The following is a 27,846-nucleotide window of genomic DNA, read 5'->3' on the forward strand; positions in this document are numbered from 1 at the left end:
TGAGAAATGCTAGAGATACCATTTGTACAGAAGGAAGTCACTTCTTGTTCATTTCCCATTTTTTGGGGAAAAAAACCCAACCCAAAAATGGTGGTGGTAGTGGAGAAACAGGTCAAAAATATTCCCCTTCCCCCCCTAGATTACATTTGGGAACTTTTTTAAACCTGTGGGGCCATGAGGGCCAATAGAATGGTTCTTTGGTGAAGACTACACTTTTCCCACCCCAGGATTAATGTATACAGTGTGTTTCGCTGCCTAAAATCGCTACCCACTGTAAAATGTTATAATATTGGAATTATTGTGTATTGTGTACCCCATTTTGGGTGGGGTATTTACTGACTTTGAGCAAGTCATATTCTCTCAGACTCAGAGGGAAGCAGAGACCAAAAAGGGAAAAAGAAAAAAAAAAAAAGAAAGAGAAAAGAAAAGAAGGGGAAAACCCATGATGTTCACTTTAGGCTCGCTGTAAGTCAGAAATCACTTGAAGTCGCACAAAAATAACAATTTACTTTTGGGGCTAGGAGAACACAAAATGAGGATGTCTCTGTGTGAGTGTTGGATCCTTGACTTCACAAGACAAGGACATGTATGACCTTAGCTTTCAGGCACTTCATGTAGTTAAGAAACTGTAGCATAGTTCCTGGTAGTGTCATCTTATAGATATCTATGCCATTATAAGTCTGGGGCTGAACTATGAATGAAGTAATCTGATTCAAATGTTTTTTTCTATCATGAGCCTGGTGAGCTAATATCACTACAGGTAAGCAGTTCACTTAAACCTCCCTTTATGAATGCTAGGGATACTAATGCCAAGCTTCCTTATAGCATATTGGTAAAGTAATTGAACATGGAATGGTTTGACAGTAGTAGCATTCACAAGTTATGTAGTTGGTCTATAGCAGTGGTTCTCAACCTTCCTAATGCTGTGACCCTTTAATACAGTTCCTCATGTTGTGGTGACCCCCAACCATACAATTATTTTCATTGCTACATGCAAATATGTGTTTTATTATTATTATTAACCTTTATTTATGAAGCGCTGTACATTCACACAGCGCTGTACATACAATCTTTTTAATCAGACAGTTCCCTTCCCTCGGGCTTACAATCTAAAAAGACATGACACAAAAGGAGAAGGGAGTGGTAGAGGGAAAGGGGATGAGGTCCAGCAGTTCCTCTCTACCTCCGAGGCCTGGACCAAGGCAGATGGACTGGAGGGAGGGCTTGGCTTCATAATGGATGGTTAATCTTCTTCCAGGGAAAATACATACTCTCAGATAGGATGATACATATACAGTACATAGCAATACAGGAAATGGTTCGATAAACAGGCACCAAAAGAACATCAAATAGTAAGCGACAATTATGCAATGCCTGGGAAGGCTTCTCTAAACAGGATGGTCTTCAACTCTGTTTTGAAGCTGGTTAAAGAAGTGATGGCTCTTGCTCGCGGGGGAAGAAGGTTCCAGGAGTGAGGGGCAGCAAGTGAAAAGGGGCAAATCCGGGATGGGGCAGAGGAAATCCTGGGCTGAGACAGCAGCCCTTGACTACGAGAACGGAGGGCCCTAGTGGGAAGGTGAGGAGAAAGAAGGTCTGATAAGTAAGGAGGGGCCAGACCATGGAGGGCTTTAAATGTCGACAGCAGGAGCTTATACTGAATACGGAAAGGGAGGGGGAGCCAGTGAAGGGATGCCAACACAGGAGAGATGTGGTCAGAGCGGTGGGTGGAAGTGATAATGTGTGCAGCTGAATGCTGGACAGAGATTAAAGGACGGAGGTGAGAGAGAGGAAGCCCAGCCAGGAGGATGTTGCAGTAATCGAGTCGTGAGATCACTAGGGCATGGACCAGGATCTTGGCAGTAGAAGCGGAGAGATATGGTTGGATTTTGGCAATATTGTATAGAAAGAATCTACAAGCCTTGGCTGTGGTCTGGATCTGAGGGATACACAACAGATACATCAAAGATAAAACCAAGACTGCGGGCTTGCTGGACTGGTTGAATAGAAGTGTTGCACACAGAGACAGAAAAGGAGTGTTGAAGGGTGGACTTAGGCGGAAAGACAAGAAGCTCCGTCATGGTTTTTCCAATGGTCTTAGGTGACCCCTATGAAAGGGTCATTCGACCCCCAAAGGGGTCCCGACCCACAGGTTGGGAACCACTGGTCTACAGTGTAAATGTGGAAACTATTGTTTACTGTAATGCACAAAGCAGCTCAGACTCATACTTTTTTTCTGCACATGAGGTTTGCTGCATATACTCTTTGCCATGCATATTGACCCTGACATTTCGAGAGCTGTTTGACAGTGGAACAGACTCCCTCGGAGTGTGTTGGAGTCTCCTTCTTTGGAGGTTTTTAAACATAGGCGAGATGGCCATCTGTTGGGAGTGCTTTGATTGTGTCTTCCTGCATGGTAGAGGGTTGGACTGGATGGCCCCTGTGGTCTCTTCCAACTCTATGATTCTATGATTCGACAAGGCCTATAGTATATTAGAAGTTTGATCTTAATATGCTTCATTTGAGTGTTCATCTTTGGCATGTAAACAGTGGCATATTAAGCCATGGAGGAATGCTTCAGCCACTTAGGAATAAAGCATATGGGCCTCTGGCTGCTTCAGGTGCAACTGGGCCCTGATTGGCCTGGGACCGTGGTGACTGCATGGGCCGCTTTCAAAGTGGGCTGCCACTGTGATCCCAAATGGGTCACCAGCAGGAGCGTTTTTTCACCACTCCTTTTTGGGGCCAATTCTTGTAGCCTCTTTGTGGCTATGGAGCATCTTCCAGCCACCTCTGGGGCATGCATTAACTGCACGTCATGCCCCTGAAGTGACTGGAAGCCACTCCTTTTGGCCCGTCTAATTCAGCCCTCAGTTTCCTTTCCCTGGTTGCTCTCTAACTTTTGCATGGTGATCCTGGCTTGCATTAAGCCAGATATGTCCATTATATCCCACTTAGTTTAACCATGGTTAATACAACTATGGTAATAAAACAATGTCAGATTGGAGTGTGTTGTGACATTTAGACAATTTGATATAATGGGAATCTGCCTCTGTGTAAGCCATGTTTGCACTGAAATTGACATGAGCAAAAGAAGAACAGCAGCTGTCTACAGCTGTGGTTTATGAATCACTTGATGAATGTCTAAACATGGATTGCATCATCTTTCACGGGCTTTAATTAAAGGATCAATATAATAGGGGCCCCTTTTGACTGAAAGTCATATTTATAAAGAAAGTAACCCTTTAATACGGAATATAAGTCCATCTTATCACTTCAATATAGTACTTTCTTTTCATGCTTTGAAAGATTCCTGCTATTAAAAAAAATTCATTTCACTGGAAAAAGAAACTTATTTAATATAAGCTGCTTAAACCTGCCTTTTTTTTCTTGGGTTGGTGTATAATGAAAAAAGAGTGGAAAACCTTTACTTAGAAGTGTTGTAATTCCATTTTCTAGAAAGTGTGGGAGAAAATACTGTATACTGATAAAGTTAGTTTCAAGTTCTCTCCCTGTCTTTGAAGGTTTGCTTTATGCACATGTTTTTTATCCTATTTTATGGAACACTGGATGGAAGTTAATTTTGTTTCTTTGGATGGCGTTCATTTGTATGAGTGTGTGTGAGGGAGAGATTTGCAGCACTCTTTGGTTTTTAGAAGAATTCAATAGGAATGTGTCACCACTGGAAGAAAGGTTTTAAAGGGAAATTATTGTTCACTCCTTCATACCTATATTTCTGCATTCTCTCTCTCCCTCTCTCAATTGATAAAGTTTGGGTATTTATTGAGATCTTACATGAAATAATAAATGTGTTTCTAACTGTGGATTTTTGTTTCCTTCTTATTTTGGACCAGCATGATAGCCCTGATGTGTGAATATGAGCATTTTCTTTAAAAGTGCTCTTATTTCCTATGTAGCAGCTTGCAGTAAAGCATGACTAGCCACTAAGCCCATCTGTAGTGGGTGAGAAGTCTGTCTTCATAGTGATAGCCTCTTCATTCCTCTAAGAAATCTACTTACAAGCAACCTTAAATAACTAAAATTCAGAGCTACAAATGCCTTTAAAACATGTGTCCTGTTCCTCCCTTTCAACTAAAGATGAATGGTGGAAGAAAAAAATCTTGGAATGCCTCAAGGCAGAGGGAAGTATATGAGGTTGTCTGAATATGATCCCTTGGCTTTTTACTCTGCATTATTTTTGCTGACATTTTACTTTTTTAGTATTCAGTACTTCAGTGGCTCCTTGATAGCTCCAACCCGGAGGCCAAGAGACGTTGATTCCAAAATTGGAATGACACTCTTCCCACCTCTACTCCCTTTTCAGCTAATCACTAGAAGCTGCTGTTAAGAGATACTTCTCTTGGTTGCTTCACAATGTAAATATGTGCCACTGAGGGGCAATATTAGCAAAAGGTGCTGTAGGTTCAACCTAAGAGAAAGTATAATAGACTAAAAGGAGGGCTTAATGGGGATCCTTTGGGGCTACAGAGAAGTCAATATCCATTGTTGCCCATAGCTATCATTTCTTCACAGCAAAGCCCAACATTTCTGCTTTCAGACCTGTGGCAGAAAATGAAATTGGGTGGGGAGTATCTTCCTCTCCTGTTCCCTCTTTGAAATTTAGCCTTTTGGAGAGGTGGACCTTGTGAATTTTTCCTATCTTTTTCAGTGGAGCAATGTGCAACTTCATTGTTTTCCATGTTACTTGAGTATTCAACCATTCTTTTACCCATACTGTCAGTCATTGTTTTTGTCTACCTGAATTCCTACATCTAGCCTCTCCCACGTCTAGCCTCAGAACACTGAATGAAATGTCTTTTCTCTCTAGTGATGATGACCTCCCAGTGGGTTCAAGGAACTGGGGATAATGGGCTAGTTTAAACCATATGCCTTCATGGGTCTATTTTTTTCTTTCATTATTCATTCTAGTATTATATAAAACCATTCAAATGCTAAGTGATCAAGTACCTGAGCTTGGGTAATAACAGTGACAGAAGGCATTAATTAAGTCCATTCAATTCTGCTCCTACCTCTGAGAACAGTAAAACTGCACATGAATTGGTTTCTTTCAAAGGTACTACAAAATTGTGGCAGAAGGTTTGAAGCTTAGCTACCCTCATGCCCGTTCCAGACAGGCATAAAGTACGTCCCCAGGATGAACTAGGGTTAGGAAAGGGCGTGCTTTACATACGCCCCTAACCCTAGTATGTACTGGGTATGTACAAAATGGCGGTGCCCGTTCCACACGGGCGCTGCCATTTTGACGTAGCGGACGCATAGCATTTGCACATCGCATGGCGGAAGTGATGCTGCGAGTGCGCCATTGGGCACTTGCAGCGCCACTTCTGGGGCACAGAAAGAAGCGCCATTTTCAGGCTTCTTTTTGCTCTGCGAGGGAGCCGCCTGGTACGGAAGCTGAGGCTCCCTCGTGGAGCAACCAGCGGTGCTGGCAGACTGCTGCTTTCAGGCGGTCTGTAACGTGCCTCAGTTTATTTAATGCTATAGAAAGCCCACTATTAAGCAGTGCTTTAAAATTAATTGTTCTTCGAATGGAAAGGGTTAATGACTTCAGAAGCACCATTTTAAGAAAAATTTATCATATGACTGTGATATCTCTGGATTTGTGGCAAAGGGAGTCAGTACTGATATTTTAATGGCTGATTTTAAAATTGAACCTGGAAATTTGTCATCAGATGTGCTTTAATTTCTCAAATGTCCTTTAAGTTTGGATCTGTGGAGGTGAACTGATTCAGTAAAGAAAGCCCCAGCTCTGAATTTACAAGACGTCAGCAGGGCTCTCTAGGAAGTCTCTAATTAATAGAGTTGCCATAAACTGAAGCTGACTTGATGGCAAATAACAAGAATGAAAGTATTTGAAATTTTAATGTGTATTAATATAAATCAAATAGATGTACTTTTTGTGTGTGTCTAAATGTATCCTAGCTCCTAGACTCCAGAAAAAGTATTTGCTTTCTATTGCTTGTTTTGCAGCCCAGTCAGATTATATATTGTTTCACATAATATAAAATCTACTTGCTTCTAAGATATATTGTTTCATGCTTGCAATACTCAGATGGTCCATTTTATGCCTATACCATTCCATGGCGTTTTTTTTTAAACTTGCATATGGAATGACCAATATAATGTGGCTATGTCATAGAAGAAAGGTATTGTAGGCTTAAATCCATAGATAATTAATTTTGAATTTTTGTTTTTTGCCATATTCCCAATATGTTATATGCCAGTTATTAAATATTGATTTTATGTTGTTCTTAAGCAGCTTTTATTATTTGGAGGTTACTAAAGTTTATGAAGTCTTTTCTCCCTTATTATCTTTCTATGTACTGTTGACTGTATATTTTCTCAGAGTGCCATTAAGTGTAATAAATCTTTTCTTCTTCTGTATGAACCAGATAATTCCATGCATACTTGTGTCATGGCCCTTTGGGTAGCAGCACCCGTTTCCAAGGGACATGAGCTTTTCCCTTTTGCTTTGTTTTAGAAAGAGAGTAAAAACTTCTGTTCCATTGGAATTTTAATGCTGCCTAATGTTTTATGTCACACTTCAGTTTTAATTTTAATATCACAGTTATATTTTATGAAGAGCAATGTCAGAGCAGACTAGAGGCCTTTCTAGTCCAGCATTATGTTCCCAGCATTACGTAGCCAGCTTGGTTTCTGCTCTTGTGTTTCTTGTTTTTATGCCGTTTTATGCCAGGTTTTAATGATTTTTCAAAAACTAAAAATAGCACTCGGCTTCAGATGGGAATATGGTGTGATATGTACATTTGATAAATTGTGATTAATTTATTTTAAATGCAGTTTCTTGTTTTTTAAAAGATAATATTGAAATCAATTTGTTGGTAATGGACAGTGCCTTTTGGATTTCTGTTTGAGGGTTCTGCCCTTTTTTATACACAGTTCAGCAAAGCTACAGAAACAGCTCACTGTTGCAGATCCATGATTGGAGGCAATCTGGTGATTCATAGGAAGGTATTTCTCAGATATATGTAGTGACAAGCAGAACAAGCTTCAGGCCACTCTCTGACCACTGAAATCATCTACATTTCATCTCACAGATGAATGAAAAGTGAAAAGTCTCATACTTGCTTTCTTTCCTAAAGAGATTTTTTTAAGTAGGTGAACCAAATTGCTGTGCTACAGTTCCTTTGAAAATATTTCTTCCAGGAAGAGATTTGGATCCTTCTTTAAGGACCTATGTGATTTCTATGAGGTTGCTTGGATATGGGGTGATCATTTCTTCTCACTCTCTCAGTCTAATTTCAAGCCTGATTTAGGATGGAACAATGATGCCTGATTAGATAAGATAGCCTTTTACTGACAGATTGAGATAATATATGCCCATCTATTGATTTTCTTAGACTTCTCAGTGGTTTTTGATATCATTGTCTATTGCATTTTTCTGGATTGAAGCAAAACCAACAGTGAAGTCATTGGTCTTTAGGACTGGCACTCCTATCTGTTTGATTCTTTCCAGGAGATGGTGCTGGTGCAGTGCTGCCCTCTGTGAGTTCTAGTCTCCCCTATACATCCAATGATTAAACTGCTTTAAAGATGTAAAGCTAGCAGCTGTGTCTTTTATTTCTTTATTTAAAAGTAAGAGCAGGTCATCTGATGCATATTGGGACCACAACAATGGCCAATAGGTAGATTTAATCCAGGGATGAGCATAGTATGGTATACAAGGACCCCAATTTTCAGCCCCTAAACCTCTCCACTAGTTCCCCACACCCTCAATTTTTTTTTAAAAAAAGATGATTTTGGGGCAGTGTCTCCTGGCATTAAAAACCCCTCCCAAGTATATGGAAACACATAAATAACACTGATATAACTAGAGAAAAATTAAACTAGCCCATTTACTCTGATACAGGATTGTATGTAACTCTCCAACTGTATTGACTGTGTTGTGTTGTAGCAGATATCCATTCTAACAGGACTACTGAAACATCATGGAGATATGAGTTGTGGTACTAGCTCACTTTGTAAAATATGGTTCCCACAGAATTGTTAATCAGTTTTGCTCACTTCAAGAAAATGACAGCAAAAAAAGAGTATTTTGCCATGTAAACTGCAGGCTAAGTTAGGATGGAGGTTGAACTGGATCAGCACCACATTGGGAACAAAGGATTATGTAGGGTGGGGAACTAGGGGGAGAGACACAATACAGTCCCACTCAAAATGGAAGCACTTCCTGTTGCCATTTTGAGTGGGGCTGAAGAGGAAAATGGAGGGATTTGTGGGTAGTATGGGGTATTTCTTGGAATGTTTCAGCAAAAAATCAAGGTAGTCCTAAATCACTGTAGGTCAGATGCAGAGTTGTCTATTTGTGTGTAGGCCTGCCTCATTGGATCACAACCAGGTATATTTTCATAACAAAAAATGCAAGATAATTTAATTTGATAATACAGTATTGAAACTGGCTGACTAACTTGCTTTTGATCAGAAAACTGAGCTCATTACGTGCACTGATGTAAACCTATTCTACAAGAAATAGAAACAAAATAGACATAAATGTAGAAGCTGTGTGATTAAAATTTAAAACCACACTGCCTATTTGCGTTATGCAAACTGTTAATGCCTTTCACTGTGCCCAGTGTTATAAAGGTGTGAGACACAAATGAAAGGTAAACCACAGAGGACTTTTGAGTTCCAGTTCAGTTCTGTCACTGCTAATCAGGCTGTAGCAGAGCTTTTCCTTTGTAAGATGTTTTGCCAAGCCTGTCTCAAACATTTTCTACAATGTCTTTGACACCACACGGCTCTCCCTAGATCCCTAGAGATGTCACTAAATGTGAAATCAGCATAGAAGTGATGTTCATTGTATGCATATTATATCTGGTGCCATTTCTTCATTCAGTGAACTAGTCAATTACTAGAAAGGAAAAGAATCTATTCAGTTGTGATGCCCATAAATATAGACATAGCAAAATAATATACCAAAGTGAATTCAGCATTGTTAGGGTTTCCAGATGCTTGTTATGATGGCAGTCACTGTGCCTTAAGTCCAAAACACACTGCAGAAATGATCCTGTTTAAGACCGCTTTAACTGTCCTGGCTCAATGCTACGGAATTCTGGGAATTGTAGTTTTGTGAGACATTTAGCTTTCTTTGTCAGAGAGCTCTGGTGCCACAACTACAATTTCCAGAATTCCTTAGCACTGAGCCAAGGGAGCTAAAGTGATCCCAAACTAGATTATTTCTGCAGTGTGTTTTGGATCTTAGGAGACCAGCTGGCAGATGTTAAGACCGGTTTTGTTTTTATTAGAACTTCTACATCCACAAACTGCAGACAGATCTGAAGACATGCAGTACCTCTGAGCACATTCTCAGCCCAGCTGAAAATCTACTCCATCATACTGCAAAGTCTTAATTTATGGCAGATGGATGGAGGCAACTTGTTTGATTTTGCTGTTGCTGGGAAATGGAAATCCTTTCTGATTTCATGCAAACCACCAAGACCTGCCCACCAGATCATATTCTGATGTATCCAAAGCATTAGTAATATTGTGGGTAAAACAGAGGCACTTTTTATGTTATACACTTAAAAATCTATGTCTGTGTCTCAGGATTTCTGTTCAGTGTGTTGTACCTAGATTCTGCTTATTATTTTTCTGTTTCTTCATCCTTGTGTATAGGATTTCACATTTAAAAGGATAAAAATTCTGTGTTACTGATACAAGGCTTGATTTGTGTCAGAGAGGGTGTACATATATGTTCTCAGAAAGGGTGGACATATATGTGCACCCTCGCCAGATACTCTACCACTCAGTATTGGGCAATGCCTTTATTATAGGCCCAGGCATTTCCAACAGTTTGGCAGCCAATTTATAGCTGCTGGAACTACCATTTTGTTGTTGTTTTAACTGCCGTCGAGTTGATCTTGACCCATGGCAACCCTGCTGATGAAACATCTCCAAGACCCTCTGTCCTCCACTGCTCTGCTCAACTCCTGAAAATTCATACTACTGATCCTTTAATAGAGGCCATCCATCTTGCATATGGCCATCCTCTCTTTCTACTTCCCTCTACCATTCCTAGAATTACTGTTTCTTCCAATGATTCATGCCTTCTCATGATGTGTCCAAAGTACGACAATCTGAGTTTTGTCACCTTGGCTTCTAGGGAGATTTCCGGCTTGATCTGCTCCAGAACCCATTTGTTTGTCTTTTTGGCTGTCCATTGAATCCTTAGCACTCTTCTCCAGCACCACATTTCGAATGAGTTGATTTTCCTCCTTGCCTGCTTCTTAACTGTCCAGCTCTCAGATCCATACATGGCAATAGGGAATACAATGGCTTGTACGATTCTAACTGTTGTGCTCAGTTGTATATCCTTGCATTTTAGGATCTTCTTTAGTTCTTATCCTCGCTATTCTTAATCTTTTTCAGATTCCCTGGCTGCAGTCTCCATTTCTATCAATGTTTGAACCCAGATATGAGAATTCATTTACTATTCTATTTCTTTGTTGTCTTATTCTAATTTGTGTAGGTTCTCTGTGGGTCATTATTTTTGTTTTCTTTCTGTTCAACAATAGGCCTGTCTCTTGCACTTTCTTCTTAGATCTTTCTTAGTAGTTATTTCAGGTCTTTGAGGTTTTCTGCTAATATTATAGTGTTGCTTGTATATCTCAGATTGTTGATATTCCTTCCTCCTATTTTCAGTCCTCTTTCTTCTGTGTCCAAGCCTGCATTTCTTACAATATGTTCTGCATATAAGTTGAATAAGTAGAGTGATAAGATGCAGCCTTGTTTGACTCCTTTGTCAAATGGGAACCATTCTGTTTCTCCATGTTCTGTTCTGACAGTAGCTTCTTGTCCTGAGTACAGATTCCTCATCAGTACTGTCAGATGTGTTGGCACGCCCATGTCTTTAAGGGCATTAAATAACCTTTTATAATCTATGCAGTCAAAGGCTAGCATACGTTGCACCAGATTGCAAACAGGAAGCAGCTGGAAAGCTACTTCTAGTTTCTTGGAAACCTCCTTACCTCTCTGGTTTTGGCAGTTTGGGGGTCCTGCATCTCATTTTGGTCACAACACTGCTACTTCTGTGGCCTCCAGGAGCAGAAAAATCAACTTTTTTTAAAGTCTAGCTGAGAGCAGCATGTGGCCCTAGGGTGTCCTTTGCCTCCCCTTTCTTATTAGGACCACCAAAATGCCACAGACGTATGAAGATTCTGAGTTCTTCAGATGTCTCTGTGTGTCTCTGTGCATATCTCTGTGCATATTATACATGTATAAATTAAACAATAGAAGAGAGTTTCCTCTTCTTATGGCCATTGTGGGTCTACCATTTTGCTAACTCCTAATTGGGAGATTGCTGATTTAATGAAGGAGACTCAGATGAAAGGGGGTTACTGTTAGTACGAATACTCCATTACAGTTGGCCCTCCTTATACACGGATCTTTTATACACGGATTCAAGCATCCACGGCTTGAAAATATTCAAAAAAAGTATAAATTTCAAGTATCAAACCTTGATTTTTCCATTTTATATAAGGGATACCATTTTGCTATGCCAGTGTATTTAATGGGACTTGAGCATACATGGATTTTGTTATTCACGGGGGTTCCTGGAACCAAACCCCAGTGGATAACAAGGGTCCACTGTACTAGCTAATCCGTCTCCCTGGAAACAAGAAGGCTGACTGAAACTAAGGTATCTGTCCATTTCCTTTAATGAAGCTGGACAGATTTTTGCATTTTGTGCCTGTCTCCCCCCCCCCCCCCCCCATTTTTGTTACCATCTGGCCTGATGAAAAAAATGGTATTGATGTTCTTACAACTACTTCTCTTTGTTCCCTTAAATTTATCTGTCAGTGTGCCTTCTTCATAAAGCTGCTATTGAGCCCCAGACAACTGAGCCTCATGAGTGCTGTACTGTACTTGCATCTTCAAGTTCTATCATGATGTATGTAGCATGAGCCAGTTTACTTTGCCTGAAATTCCACTCAGAATAATCTTCACATGACCACTTTTCAAACAAATTGAATTTAGCTTATTAATTAGGCTTGTATATTTAATATACCTTTAAGGAATGGGTGCTCATGTCTGCTAGTCCCAGTGTTGACCTCTTTGTACTCTGTACATAATTTCCCCCACACAATTGGAAATCTTTATTACTTGGATGGAATCCATGGACACACAGCTTCTTTTGCAGTTGTGTTTTGTGCAAAATGTTGGGTGGCAGACTGCCATATTTAGTGGCATCATTGGGGAGGGGGTGTGGTTCGCAGCGGATGACACCCGAGAGGGAGGCCTTGTCCCCATGCTCCCCCATGCCATCCCCGCATACATTCCTCCATGCGCTGTCCCTGCACCATCTCCGTTCTCCACCCACTCACCCACCCATCCGCCTCTCATCCCCTCTGCACTGTCTCCAGACTCCTCTGCATGCCCTCCTATCCCCCCACGCCATCCTGGAGCAGGATGCAGGGACACCACTGGCCGTACTGCTCACTTTGCAAACAGATATACCAGTAGTAAGACCTCTCCCTTCCTGAGAACGTATCATTTCATTTTGTGATAGGGAAATGGGAATTTGCAATGTCTTAAGCACATGGAAGCTCAAAGAGGAAAGGAAGAAGGAAATCCATTTTCTTTGAATCTAATGAGCAGGTGTAATTTTCAGTACCATGTCTTTTATGATTGGCTGAATTGATTGCATACGACTGTTTGTTCTGTAAGTATTCCTGGATATATCTAGTGTAGATTCTCATAAATCTAATCAGACTGTTTCCCATTTCTAAGATATATGATAATGTAATGTCAGTGTTTTTTCCAGTTACTTCAAGTATAATCATTTGACAGGTTAAAAGATAATTGATAATGGCTGAAACTACATTACAAGAACAATATACAACCTTTGATATTTCCCATTTCTTTGTGTTAATTGCGCCTCCCAGATTTGTCTACAAAGAACACTTCAGAATGAGTTTAATTTGCATTAATTTAAGTAATGTTTGGTATTTCATAAATAGCAGGATTATTTTTAACCGCAACTGCAAATGAAGAATTGACGTTGGCTTGAAATAAAATATGTACCAGATATGCCATGTCACATCTAATTTGTATTGTTAATTCCTGTTTTAGCTGGCATTTTGCCTGGGTTTCCAGATGAATCTTGACATTGCTTATTTAGTTGATTGGCTGTCAGTTGGACCAGAGAGAAGGAATGTGGGGCTTCCAGATGACAGACACGTTTCCACCACCTTTCACCTTTGATTGTGTTGACAAAGATTGGTAAGGGGTGCAGTCCAACAACATCTGGAAGACACACACTCCCCAGTCCCTAGTCTATTCTTAAGGCTGTTGAATGAAGAAAAAAATAGTTGATAGCAACATTTGTGAAAATATAAAATCCAACCATTACCTGGATCATTCTGTCTCAGTGTTTAAGTGAAATGCACATCTTCCTTGGTAGTAGTGCTCTAGTATTGTTGTTGTAACTTCATTATTTACTCAAGTAAGCTAGATTGCTGCTGTTAATCCACCACCTCCTGTTCTAGCCAAAAATCAGAGTGAATTCTTGCTATCCTCTTACCTAGTATACTCAAGATATGTGGACTACTGATGTTTAAGAAATACAGTCAGTCATAATGATGCATGTTTCCTTAATTATGTATTGTTTACTGTTACATGATTTTTTTTCTACTGAAAATCATCTGGAAGGAGAGAGCTGAAATCTCTGTTGACTGCCCATGCCATGTTCTGTCTCTCTTCTTTTCTTCTTAGAGCAGGAAAGGAAAGCCTTTGCCTTTCAGGTTCTTTTGGATTACAGTTTTTATAATCCACCATTCTTAGTGAGACTAAAGAGACTTGTAGGGCAAAAGATCTCAAGGGTGAAAGTTTCATTTAGGATGGCTTAGATTAAAAGTATATGAAGTAAAGTTTTGGTTGGCATCCAGTGATTGGTTTTTAAGGTATGTACAAGCACCTGCACATTACTGGGGAAGTATTGTAATTTTGGTTGCACATTCTTATCAAAGCCTGCTAATAAAAGCTCACCTTTGTTTCAAAAGGAGTTTGCCAAAAATAGATGAGTATGCTAAGTGTAGATAAAAGTGTCCACTGGTAAACAGAACAAGTTAAGCAGTTATCTACTGACTGTAATATTCAACTTGCTTCAGCTTTTCCAAGTGATTTTGTCTTACACATCATTTGGGCAAGAGATATTCATGTGTCCGATGACTTAAAAGCATACACACACACACACACACACACACACAAGCATAGGAAGATACGACTCTGATGCAGAGGGAATGATTCACTCCTGAGATTAGACTGGTGCATAATGTATAGCACCTCTAGAAAAGCAATTAATGTGAATAAAATTATCCTAACTTGTAGTATTTTCTGTGCAACAGTGGCTACCTTCACTAGATTCCATAGAATTAGTACCCTAGATACTAATGAATGCAGCAGACAATAATTTCACTTAAATCCTCATTTACTCTTTTTAGAGTCAACCTATGTGCCCTTTTCTTTGGTCTCATTTGCTTGTTGAATGTATCATATAAAGACAAGGAATTGATTCTGCATGGGATTTTGGAGTGGAAATTTTGACTGGGTTCATTCTTGTGCTTTAAGAGCAAAAATGTAGAAAACAGAACAAACCTCTTCAGTGCAACATTACAAGGTTTTGTTGTTGTTGTTACACTGTTGTGCCAGAAAGATTTAAGAATGTTTTTGTGGGTTTTTTGTTTGTTTGTTAATGTGCATGTTTTAAAACTGTGATAAACATTATCTAGGTTCTTGCATGGACTGTTAAAAAGGTAGTAGATTTGGCTTAGTTTGTCTTGTGTGTTTGTGTGTGTGTGTGTGTGTACCCCATCCCCTGCTTTAACTGCAGAGAGAGAGAGAGAGAGAGAGAGAGAGAGAGAGAGAGAGAGAATGCTAGTTCTGCAAGAACTAATGTTTGTGCAAATTATTGAAAGTAAAATGAGAGGAAAAGCACTAGTCCCTCATTCTTTCACTGGAGGTGAGAATTCTCTTGGGAATTTTCAGAATCCTCTATAGGCTGACTTTCCAGGTCAGGACAGCATGTCTTCATTAAAATTGAGTCAATGGTAAGATTTTATTTCACATTTCTAATGAAAATCACAATTATAAAAGCATAAAAGGCTGATTTGTACCAGCTCCCGATTTGCCGGGGGGGGGGGGGGATAGAAGACACCTCTGTCCCCAAATCACTGTACTCAGCAGGTGCCACATCTCCCCAGCCCTGCAATCCAAGGAGTAGCAGCACATCCCAGGCCCCACCAATCAAGAGGCGGTCCAAAGTCACATGACCCCCTTTGAGTTACACCTTGGGTGAGGGGGATTTGGAGAAGAAGAAACTATGCCCCAAGACTTGGACTGGTGTAATGGCATGCCCACAACCAAAATGGCCACTGCACCTTCGTGTGCCAGTATTGTGGGAGGGAAAACAAACCCATGCATGGCCCCTCCTTGTCATGGCACAGTTTTCTGTGGGAGAACCGGGCCTTGGAAAGGAGCCTGGTCAGCCACACACACTGTGCCCCTACTTTCCGTGGCCACTGGGTGCCCTTGGGGACGGTGCTGCATGCCAGAGAGGGCATGTGCGCCACAGGTTTGCCAACATGGCCATAATCTGTTTTGCTTTTGCTTTCCCTATTACTATGGACTGTGATGGGCATTCAGTTAGTGGTACCATATTTAAAGATAATGTACTTAAATTTTATATCCTAATTGTAGGATGCATCATATTTGGAACAAATACATTTTTAAAAATCTCTAATGGGTTTATACTAATACTTTAAGTAATTAGTATACAAATGGTACTAGTTTTGGATAGCTTTTTTAAAAAAAACCCTTTTTATTTTACTTGGGATGCAGCACCATAGCTGATTATTTGAAAAGGAAGGAGATTCAGAATGGTAGTTTAGAAAATTTAGTTAAAATATATGTCTCCTCAGGTTTGTTGGCTTTGTAGAGCTGAATTGTAAAACTCTGAAGTTATTAGTTACCCCTGATCAGAATATGGGCCTCTGAAATTAATAGGTCCTATGAAAGAGAACGATTAGGAACATTCATCTTCCAAATGAGTTCATGTGAGATCCATTGGTACTTAGTATTTATATACTTGAGGGCACTTGTGCCATTAAAAGGGGTAATGGTTGCCCTTAGGGCATGTGTGTTAAAACTATCTGTCACTTTGCTATTGTGACAATGAACAGGATAACATTGCTTAAAGGAATAGTGCTGGTTGATTATCAGTTTTTCTACAGAAATTGAAAGTTTTGACTGTAAAATGGTCATAGTCTTATTGTAATCTAGCAAAGGATAAGAGTTGAACATAGAGGCTTGTTATGGTAGATGCTGATTAGAAAGGTTTCTTGATAAGAACAATATTGTAACTTACATGCTTTTAATGTTTCCTGGTTTGTGCCCCCTCCCTGCTTCTTTCCATTCTGTAATCTGCCTGCCATCCTTGACAGTTGCTCTGACATACCAATCAACTCAGCCCAGAACATTGCTCTTTGTATTTGTTTGACAATCTAAAGTGATACATAAATGACTAATATATAGAAAGACTTCACTCAGGTGGAAATAGAACTTATTTCAAATGCTTTAGCAAAGAGCCCAGCATTGTCAGAGATACTAAAGGCTGATCAACTATGAAAGAGCATCCAGTTCCTTTACATCTTTTCACATACTTTCCTAATTAATGGATTTTTTTTCACCCCACTTATTGCCAAAACATTAGGAACAGAAGTGGATGGACTGGAGTCAGAGCAGCTCATGCAATGAAGAATCACTTGCTCAAATTTAAGATGCCACAAGACTTTTGCTGCAGACCACCATGATTGGTCTATATACCCCCCTCAGAACTTATCTAGTTTTCATTAGAACAAGAGTGTAAATTGTCACTTACCTTATTCTTGCACACAAGACTGTAGAAGTTTTCTCCCCACTGGGCAGGATTGTGAGAATTTGAGCACATTTTTGATTGGATTGATTTGGGGTTGGGGCATTTGGAAACTTTATTTATTTATTTGCACAAATTCTGTTTATGATTTTTTTTTTTTTTGTGGGGAGAAATGAGAGAAAGCCCATGGCAGCTAGCTTTTTTGTAAAAATGAATTTTTGCAGTGTGTTAAGATACCCTTTTCTTACTTAGGATGAGAAAAATTGCAGGTATTCCTGACATCCTGAGCTTAGATATGCATGCCAATGTTTTCAACCCTTCTAATAAATATGAATGAAACATTAGTGATGAGGCTGGTAAAGGCTTGTCACATTCTTACTTACTCCCAAGATCTCAGTCTCATTTTAGAGCTCCTTGAGTATTGCTTTAATTGTGTTTAGAAAGCATGTGACTGTGACAAAAATTGTACTTAAGGGATAACCTTTGACTTTCTGATGGTGTGTGACATTGGCCCAACACATTTTTCTGAACTGGAATGAGGTGTGCAAGTCCAAAATATCTTGAGGACAAAACATGGAGAACTGTTGGATTAGACAGATGCTCTGGGGTTGCTGATTATAATATTCTTTGCACTTGGTGTATTGTTAACAATAATGTTAATGTCAGTTCCACTTATGCTATGTGTTGCAGCAAAGAACCAGATACACATGGGAAAACACTGAAGTGATTATTACTTTTTTTATTGACCCAGCTAATGGATGCCAACCCTGCAGTAAGCTCGTGTTGCAGTAAACTAATAAGCATTGGTGCAAATTTTGTACTTCATTTAATGTAGATATTTTTCACAGTGTTTTTACTTAATAAATATCAGCATGTAGATATGAAGCAGATATAAGCACAAACTAGGGTATCCAGGTTGGATATGGGATGGGACTCCTGTAATATGAATCCTCAAGAGATTCTGCATGAAAGTTTTAGTGACAAGAACAAACTTGGGTGCTTGCTCCATGCTCACTCCTTCCCTTCTCTCCACTAGGGAGGCAAGACCCATGTTGGAAGAGGAATGTAAAAGAAGACAGGTAGCTTTGTACAAATTGACATAATATTGTGGTATCTCCTTCTTCTCCAGGTTTTGCTGAGGTATAGCTACAGGAGCCCCATCTCGTATCTAGCCTGACAACCCTAATGTGAACACAGAAAGCTATTTTGAGTCACACTGATCTGTCAAGCCCGGTATTGTCTCTTCCACCTGAATCCCAGGCTAAGGTCTTTCCCATCACTTGCTATCTGAATATTGACTGATGATGGCCAGGATTATGAATTTGGGACTTTATAGTATGTGTAATTGACTGCAAGGCATTGTGGGACCTAAGTCTCCCATTGAACCTGGTAGAAATAAAGCAGCACCAACAAAAATCTTGATGCTGGTCTTTTGGTGAACTAGCTGTGTAATTATGCATCATATGAAACTGACAGATTCGTCCGATTGATGAAGAGTGTATTATATGAACACTTGGACAGTGTGGCTTTTATCTTTCTTAACAGCATTTTAAAGGTTTCTTTTACATTTTTTAGTAAGGCTTCAAGGCCAGCATTTATAGCATTTTATACGAATAGTATAATTGGTTAATTTAAAATATTTCTTTTTATTTAAAAATTTTCAAATAAACTTTCATATAGACAGTTTTGAAGTTCTTTTTGTGTACTTTACAAGATAGTGACAGGATGTGCTTTTCTTATATTTCTTTTTATTATTTATATGATATGGAAATGAATGTTTAAATCTTAAAGAGCATCTACTTTTTACTCCAGGTATAAAACAATTCAGATTACGTGTATTACTACTGAATGCTCATATTGTTGGCAGTGCATTTTAATAGAGCATTTTTGCTTTTCAAAAAGGGGTGTAGTTTGTTACTGCTTCCTAGTAATTTAAAAAATAGCAACTAGAATTGTTTCATAACAATTTGGCATTTTTCAGACTTTAAGATAGTAGCCTGTTGAAGGATGTTTTGTGAAATACATGACTAATCAGTTCTTAAAAATTCTTTTAAGAGCATGTATATATTGGATGGTCAGAAATGTGAAGTGAACAAATCAATTGTGGCAATACTTTCCTGGGAGCACATTCTTTTGTAGTCTTAAAATTTGATTCTTGTCTTGTGGCAGTGGGTTATAAATGGCTCTTGATATCAGTAGGCACAATGCATGCTCACAGCCAGCCATTTTCTTTGAGATTATCACAGATTATCTTTTCTGATCTTGCCTTTCATTTTCAAAGCTAAGCAGAAAAGCCAAGGATTTCTGAGTATAGGTTGCAGTAACAGCTGCTGCAAAGTTCATAACATGGCTGACATCTGTTGCCCCTGTGAGGAATCTGTGGGCTTAGTAACATAGGAAGATGCCTACAAAATCAGACTATTTTCCCACCTGGCCAGCACTGTCATTTCTGGCTGGGTATAGGCCTCTCCAGTGTCAGAGACCTTTACCTTTATGTTCTGGCTTGCTCTTTTTAACTGAAGAGACCCTGGCTTTTAGAGGTGGTTCCCTTTATTGCATTCTAACATGCAACCCATGTGCTCTACCAGTAAGTGCTCCTTGATAGGCCTGTTATTTTGTAATCATTCTTTGTCTCTAGTGGAAGTTTGTGGGAGGTTAGCTCCCCCGTGTTTTTCCCTCATTGTTTCTTGCATCTTTTTTTCTTACCAGAGAAAATCTAATAAGGAAAAAATGCACAGAGTAAGTGGTAGCAGCCACATGTCTAGGTACACCAAGAAGTTCCTTCCTGGTTCACTGTCATTCTCCTCTTGACTGAGTGGAATACCTCATGTCTTTGGGAAGAAGCCTTATTTTTCTGATCACATTGATTCTGGGCCTGAACAGACAGGCCAAAATAAAGCTGCTCCGGGTCCCTTTGGAGGTATGCTGTTTAAATGACACACACATCTTAAGAGACCAGAAACTGCACCAAAGTTGCACTCTAGTTCTTAGGGCTAGAGCGTGGCTTTGGCGTGGCTTCTGGCCTTTTAGGATGCATGCAGCATTTAAACAGCATACCTCCAAAGGGACCCGAAGCAGCTTTATTTTGGCCTGTCTGTCAGGCCCTCTGTTGTCAAAACTGATTACATCTCACTTTTGGGGAGAAAGTATGGCTTATGCAACACTTCCATCATGCTCCAGTGCCTGGAGGAAGGGAGGAGTAGAGGAGCTGTACCTTGCTTTCCAGTGGCCTGCTCTTCTTTTCCAGAAGAAGTATCGTACCATATATTCCATCTGATTTTCATCCCAACAGTTGATGTGCATCTTGAGCAAGCTCTATATTAGGGTGCACAGGAGGAAGATCAGATACTCGTGGTGCATATCTTGGCGATTGGAAGTAGACTAGCAAGTATTCAGAACTGTCATTGTTTAACAATGACAGCAAGAAAACAACATCTTCCCACTCTAAATTACAGTGGACCTTTGCTATCCCCTGGGGTTTGGTTCCAGGACCCCCATGGATACCAAAATATGTGGATGCTTAAATCCCATTAAATGCAGTGGCACAGTAAAAATGGTGTCTCTTATAGAAAATGGCGAAATCAAAGTTGGCTTTTTCGAATTTATTTATATACTTGAATATTTTCAATCAGTGGATGGTTGAAGGTGTGGATAAAGAAGCCGTGGATAAGGAGGTCCAACTGTATATTGCTGAAGTGAATAATGCTTGGGGCAGGAGTAGGTGGATTGTAAGTTCTCTTTCTATTCTGGTACTCAGTTTTTTCTTCTTTTACCTCAAGAACTACTAGTTTTCTGGAAGTTTTACTTCTTCAATAATTCTTGTAGTAAAAGATTTAAAAATGAAATAGAGTTAAAAATTGAAACCAATGATTTTTGTCTCCCATCCCATCCAGGTCGCTTCCCCCCCCTTTTTTATTTTGGCTGTTCTTAGAATTGTCCTTGAAATTCATGTTGCCTTGACAGTGGAGATTCTATCAAGATATCATACTCATTTCTACAACCTTGGTAATTAGCATTTAGCTTTGTGCCCTCTCTCTCTCCCCCCCTCTCTTGGTGATAGGTTGATTTTAATAAACCAAGAGCACTAAGTGAAGCTTTTATTAATGAAAATATTAGTATATTTCATTCTATATTTCTCTTTTCATTTTCTGAATGCCAATTTTAACTCACTGCTAAGAATGGAGTAGGCTGTGGTACCTTTAGTCTTTATCCTTAATTCTAACTCAATTTATATCCTTCACTATTTCATACACTCCTTCAGCTAAATAAATAGTAAGTTACATTCCTCTTGGGCTTGAGTGGCTTGGGCTTGTGATTTCTGGCACTGAGTTGAGGGAATTTGTTTCCAGCAGAGCTATGGTAAGGAAATAATGGTAATAGATGGAATTATTGCAATTAAAAAAAACACCAATGCATGGGAAATCAGGAAATGTTTTGAATGAACTGTGAGAACATGGTGGTACTATTCATTACCTTAAAAGAACCTTCTGGATAAAATCATATGCATGCCTTATTAGCCCTCTTCACCTGAATAAGCTCCAGTGGCACATTTATGTGAATCAAGATGATGGGGTCGGGGGCAGTTGCCACTGTGTGGCTAGTAGCTTCTCAGCTACGCCGATGGTTGTTCTGCAGATATTCCAGTAGTCATTCCAATCATAGTGTGGATGTTGGAGATGTTTTCATGTCCTGTTGTATTGCAGACTAGGGGCTAAAATTTATTTGGGGATTGGGTACAAAATAGACCAGAGCTTGTGTGGCTGATTCCTCTGAATACTTGCACAACCTTGCTTTCTCTCTCTCCATGGAGTCTGCCTTGTGAATATCCAACTAATCTAGCCCCTGACTCTTGGTTGACCTGAAACAGAGCAGGTGAATAGTTGGGGGTCCAGGAATATCCAATCCAGGCTAGATCTGGAATTGTACTTCATGTTTGCCTCTTGAGTCCCAGGTCTCATGCCAGTAGTGGCATTGCTGCTGCTAGTTTTGCTTCCCTTGATACTTGTGGTTTCATCGGTTCTCCTGTGTAACTAACCTGATCATGACATCAATGTAGTGGTGCTCTAGAGAGTAATGCTAGCAGCTGGATTCTGAAGGAACACTTCTCCCACAGCCAGGACAGGCAATGTGTGTGAGAGAGAAAGAAAGGTGATTTTTTAAGTCCTAATGCCAACTGCAGGAGGTAGCTGACAGCAAACTGGACAGCAATGTATTGCATATAGCGGGGTGGCAGTTTTCATTGGTGGAACATATTGTTACTCTCACTGGTGGGACACAAAGATAGACCACTCCAGCAGATCTCAGTCCATGGGATGTAAATATGCATTCAGTGATACAATCTATATTTTGAAGGGATAATTTATTTTCCCCTCCCTTTCTTTCTTTTAGGAGGTTGCACATTTGATGATGGTCCAGGACCCTGTGATTACCATCAAGACCCATACGATGACTTTGACTGGGTTCATGTTAGTGCTCAGGAGCCCCACTACCTGCCACCTGAAATGCCTCCTGGTAAGAGTTGCTATACTGATTTAGACCTGAACACATTATTTCTCTGATTGAGTGAGTTTGCAGAGTTCTTTGAAACTCACTTGAAAGCTGTTACTCTTGACATAGAAGATTTTCATACCTGGCTGCACTGCTGCTAAAACGTCCTCCAATCGTCCCTAAAAGGGGAAAGAAGCTCCTGTGTCTGAAAGCCAGGCATGCTTCCTTAATCGCCAAAGAAACGTGGCTCCCTCTTAGCATCCCTGAATCGTTCCTGGGGAGCGGAATTCCTCTGAATGCAAAGTTTGCATTCATAGGAAATCTGCTCCCCGTGAGACGATTCAGGGATGCTGAGGGACCCACATTTTCATAGCAATTCAGGAAATGTGCCTTGCTTTCAGACACAGGTGCTTCCTTTCCCTTTTAGGGATGTTTGGAGGACGTTTTAGCAGTGATGCAGCCTGGAATGAAAAACTTCATAGCTTGAAGGCATGTCACGGTTGTGGTAAAACTTGCGTATAAATGAAACACTAATTAAATTAAATACATGTAAGTTCCTCTGTGTATCACTCCCCAGTTTCATGGAATTTGTACTAAAACATTAAAATAAAATAAGAATAAGATTGAGTACCTGAAATGTAAAAAAACTACCCCAAACATTCTGATGAATCAGCATAGCAAATACAACAGTATGCTGCAAGCTGTGTTTCAGATTTTGTCCAGAGTCATGAATTTACATTTAAGGGACTACCTGTCCACCTCACTTCTCCTTCTGTGATATAAGAAATGCTTAGATGTGTGTGTGTGGCTGACCATGAGCATCTAGACTGGGAAGGACAGGGCTGATCAAGCACAGCTGATGCTCATAGCCTCAAGGACACTTTGGTGCCTGTGTGCAGTTGTGCCTGGCTGATGAAATACCTGGCTGGATTGCAAAGGGGAACACTTTTGGATGTAACACAGGAACTCACTGAGTTTGGGAGACCACATGGTCTGAAGGCTATATAAACTCAGGGGTTTCCAGTAATTGCTTGTGGGTTGTAGTAGGAGTTTGGTATTCGTTTGAGAGATCTGTATTATAGCACTGTAAATAAAGCACTTCGGGAGTCTTGGCTTGTCTGGTCGTTTATCAGCTGAAGCCTGGCATCGGTTGCTGTGTGTCCCCGGAGGTTCCTGCATTTCTTCAGTTCCTGGAAAACATCCAGCTGCTGTTATCTCTACTGGGAATTGGAACCACCTTTCTGAATTTGCCAGCTTACTCTGCCGTACAGCCAACATTGGCTACAGGGCTCAAATGAGTTGCTGACAATGATAACTTTTACAGGTTTTGGAAGCATTGTTTAAGGGAAAAACATTCCATTGATAATATGTATAAAGCAACGGTATGCCACTGCATTGTTTATTGTATTCCCAAAATTCAGATGTGAATGCTATTGCTTACGTGGCAAATATGGCCCCATCCTCTTAAAAGAGAGAGGTATTGGCAAGTTTGGGAGAATATCAGAGTATGAAGCAAAATCTTTTTGGGAGGGAAATCCACTTGAAACAGAAGTGAGGTTTGAGTGTGATCAGGCTACAAGATGTTGACTGCCTAGGTTTGGGTGGGGAATGCAATAGCTGGGATACTGAACAGGAACTTTCCATGTTGCAAACTCTTGGGCCCTGTCACAATTCAGGATTATGGCTCTATGATTTTGCTTTAATTGCCATGGCTGTATCCTATGGAATCTTGGAATTTGTACTTTGTTAAGAGGGACTAGAGGTCTCTGAACCAAGAATTCAATATACCACTTCCTACACTACAAATGCTAGGAATCCAGAAGATTGAACCATGGTAAGTGTGAAGGGGCCCTTTGATATAGGTGCCATAGGTAATTATAATTACAGTGTGCCCAGCCAAGGGAAGGGGTGATCTTTGTGAGAGCAAAAGAAACATTCCTAGAGAAGCATTTACACAAGAATCCTATCTACATTCTTCATTGTTATTGTTGTGTGCCTTCAAGTCCTTTCCGACATCTGGTGACCCTAAGGTGATCCCTATCATGGGGTTTTCTTGGTAAGATTTCTTCAGAGGAGGTTTGTTATTGCCTTCCCCTGAGGCTGAGAGCATGTGACGGCCAACGTCACCCAGTGTCAATCAGACCGTGGTCTCTAGAGTCATAGTTTAACACTCAAACCACTAAACTACACTACACTGGCACTCACTACAGTGGTAGAATTGCCTATTTATATTCAATTCAACTCTAATAAATATGTTCTGTAGATACAGTAGGCTGAATTCAGGACCTGACATCTTTTGGTGAAAAATATAAGGTCTAACATCCAAAACACACTGCAGAAATCATTCTTTTTGACACGGCTTTAACTGCTCTGGCTCATTGCTAGGGGATTCTGGGAACTGTAGCTTTGTGAGACATTTAGCTGCCTCTGTCAGAGAACTTTGGTGCCACAATAAACTCAATTCCCAGGATTCTCTTAACACCGAGCCAGGGCAATTAAAGTGATCTCAAATTGGATTATTTATGCATCATGTTTTGGGCTCAGGTCTACAGAATATGTCTCTATCCTATTTCTGCCCTCTCTCCTAGACGATTATCACACGGAGGCTTACTGTGGCTAAAAAATTCCCAAAGCGCTCAGGTGCCTCCCATGATTTAATCATCATTGAGGCATCCTGCTCCTCTCCCATCATCAAAGTGTTCATGAAGCAGCCATTTTTCAACAACAGGAAATTCCGTTATTGGAGAAATGGCTGCTCTGCAAACACTTTGATGACAGGAGAGGAGTGAGGCACCTCAATGACGATTAAATTATGGGAGGCAAGTGCAATTGGCTATCACACCTGTGTGCTTTGGGAATGATTTAGCCATGTTTTAGCCATAGTAAGCCTCCATGGGACAATTGTCCTAGACAACAGCTCACCCAATCCTTTAGATCCCCTCTAACCTTTGTTTAGCATTTTTAAGGCTCCAGAGAGTTGTGTATGCCTACATCAGAATCCCATCTACTAAATGAGCCATGTGTAAATTCTCCCTCACAAGCTTATTCTCAGTCAACTTAACTAGGGGAGTGGGATGAATCAAAGGACTGACTAGGTCCTGTATCCTCTTACCTGGGTATAAGCTGTATTGAACAGTCACATTTAGCTTTGGATAGACATTGACAAGTTTACAAACATAAATTGGTTGCTAATCTCAAACATGGGAAACTTGGCTCATGCATTTAGGATTTAGTGAAATTTTTTTACAAGTGATAGAAACAGAAGAGCATTTTCTAAATGAACACAAAGTAATTGAAAGTATTTATAAGTGTTAGTATTTTCCCAGTTTTTATATTCGGGAATAAGAGATAAGAAGAAGATAGTAATGACTTAGCCCTATTTCCATGCTATTCATCTTGTTTCATGAAACATTTTCCTCTGCTGTTCTTGTACAAATTACCTAATTGACAATATAAATTTGCTGAGTTGTAGTTGTAAGGCAAGGAAAATGACACAAATTTTAAAAAGTAATGTATCATGTTTAAATAAACTATATGCTGCATACACTGAATACATTGATTATTCAAATGATATACATATGCTATAATATTTTATTTTCAACCCAGAGCATTACATTTTTCATCTAAGAAGCCAATTAATAACAGCAGGAAATCTTTTGACATAGCAATGCACGTAGCTGAATAAATATGTTCCTAGACTACAGCAAATCTGTTCTTTTGGGTTTTCTTTGTACACAAAAAGATTGCTTGCATGGTTTTAGCTAACCATTTCCACCTTAAATAAATTCTACTTCATATATTTAGACCACAGTGTGTGTGACATGAGTAAAACAAAACAAAAATGTAGAGAGTCATCTGACTGTTCATTAGCTTGGAATATCAGAAAGGTTCTGATTGATGGAAATATTTCCATTGTTAATTACTACTGTGGATAAGATAATGAATAACTGAAGAGGTACAACCTAGATGACCTTGTCTGCTCACTTTTGATGAACAGCTTAATCAGTGCTTTCTAGACAAAATGATATGCAGAGTGAAATAAATGCTTCTGAAATTCAAGTGCATTTTTCAATTAATAGGGTATTAAATAATTAATCTTGCAAAAAGGAGGAAATAAGGCTGGGGCCTGTTGTGTCTCTCAAACAGTTTCTGTCAGGTGAAAGGAGGAAAAATGGGAACTTCATATTGTAAAATTAGACCCAATCCTTTTCAGCCCTTTTTTCTCATCTTCCATTCCTACAATTAATTACACTTAAAACAAGTGCACTTTCACTTTTGTAATTAGTGATTAGGCTCTTGCTATTATGTTGCTTCAGTTGATAAATGATTGAATGCTACAGTGCACCTTCCTTCTTAAACAAGCTTAGGTTTCCCACTGTCACCTTGCAAGATCTTGCAATGGTCACACCTGTTTAGTACTGGAATATACAATAGATTCTTCTCTTGTCAGCTGTCCCTGGCATGAAACTCCTACTACTTGCCAATCACTCTCTGTATCATGCCATGGACAATATGTATAAATGGGTGTGACATATAGTCAGTGTGAGTTATTATTGACCAGTGATTGGTTGGTTTAAGAGTTGTTGTCTTGTGTATAGTGCTATATATACTCTATAGTAAAGTTTTGTAAATAGAACTGAGAGACTCTGAGTATTTCTTTAGCACCTTAGCAGTTGTAGGTGTTCTGACAAAACCACTAACCCCACAACCATTTATTGCAATGGTTCTTAAAGTGTGGCCATATATCATGGACTTTAGCTCTTAGAATCCCTGACTATTGGAAGACCAAAGATTGAGGATAGCTGCTCTATTGGATCAGAGGTCTTTGACTGACAGAGTGAACCTTTCTGTGACAATCATATTCTGCACCCATCCCATTATAACCAGAATAAACCTCTATCATACTGTTGGAAAATATTTTCAAATTTAGGTGAAGCAGCATAAATGAACCCATCTTTAAACTATGTACCATCCAATACTGTTTCAATCCTGGGAAGACCCACCCCCCCTCCGCAAGCTGTATTAAACTATGAGAAATCTAAAATTCTAAAATCCATGATACCACCAAACAATAAGAAAGGCCCTAGGACAGTGATGGTAAAAGTTTTAGGGGCTGAGTGCCCAAACTAAAAGGTCTTCTGGCTACCTGGTGCTAGGGGTGGGACTTCTGACCTCTGGGGCAGGACTTCTGGGGTGGGACTTCTTCCTCCCCACCCTCCAGAGACAGCTGAAGTCCTGGAGGGAGCAAGGGGGAAAGAAGAGGAACGGGTGTGCGCCTCTAACTCCCCCTCCCCCTGCACCATCCCCAGCCTTTAGCTGCTTCCAGAGAGGGAACTGGAGGCTGGGGAGGGTCTGGAAGGAGGAGGACCAGGCACGCACCTCTTCTTTCTTCTCCCCTGTGCCATACCCGGCTTCCAGCTGCCTCCAGAGAGGCAACTGAAGGCTAGGGA

General features: G+C 40.0%; 1 protein-coding gene across 7 annotated transcripts in view; it reads left to right on the plus strand.

Moving 5' to 3' along the window:
• PTPRK (protein tyrosine phosphatase receptor type K) overlaps window positions 1–27,846 on the plus strand; it is a 468,792-nt gene that overhangs the window by 85,729 nt on the left and 355,217 nt on the right. For all 7 annotated transcript variants that reach the window (XM_089530406.1, XM_089530407.1, XM_089530409.1 and 4 more), the window contains exon 2: window positions 22,298–22,420. In XM_089530406.1, the coding sequence (XP_089386532.1) occupies window positions 22,298–22,420 (123 nt within the window). The remainder of the gene's footprint in view (window positions 1–22,297; window positions 22,421–27,846) is intronic.

The sequence above is a fragment of the Sceloporus occidentalis genome, unplaced genomic scaffold, assembly GCF_023333645.1.
Source record: "Sceloporus occidentalis isolate IW3139 unplaced genomic scaffold, rSceOcc1.0.p SCAF_6, whole genome shotgun sequence".
NCBI classification, from domain to species: Eukaryota; Metazoa; Chordata; class Lepidosauria; order Squamata; family Phrynosomatidae; genus Sceloporus; species Sceloporus occidentalis.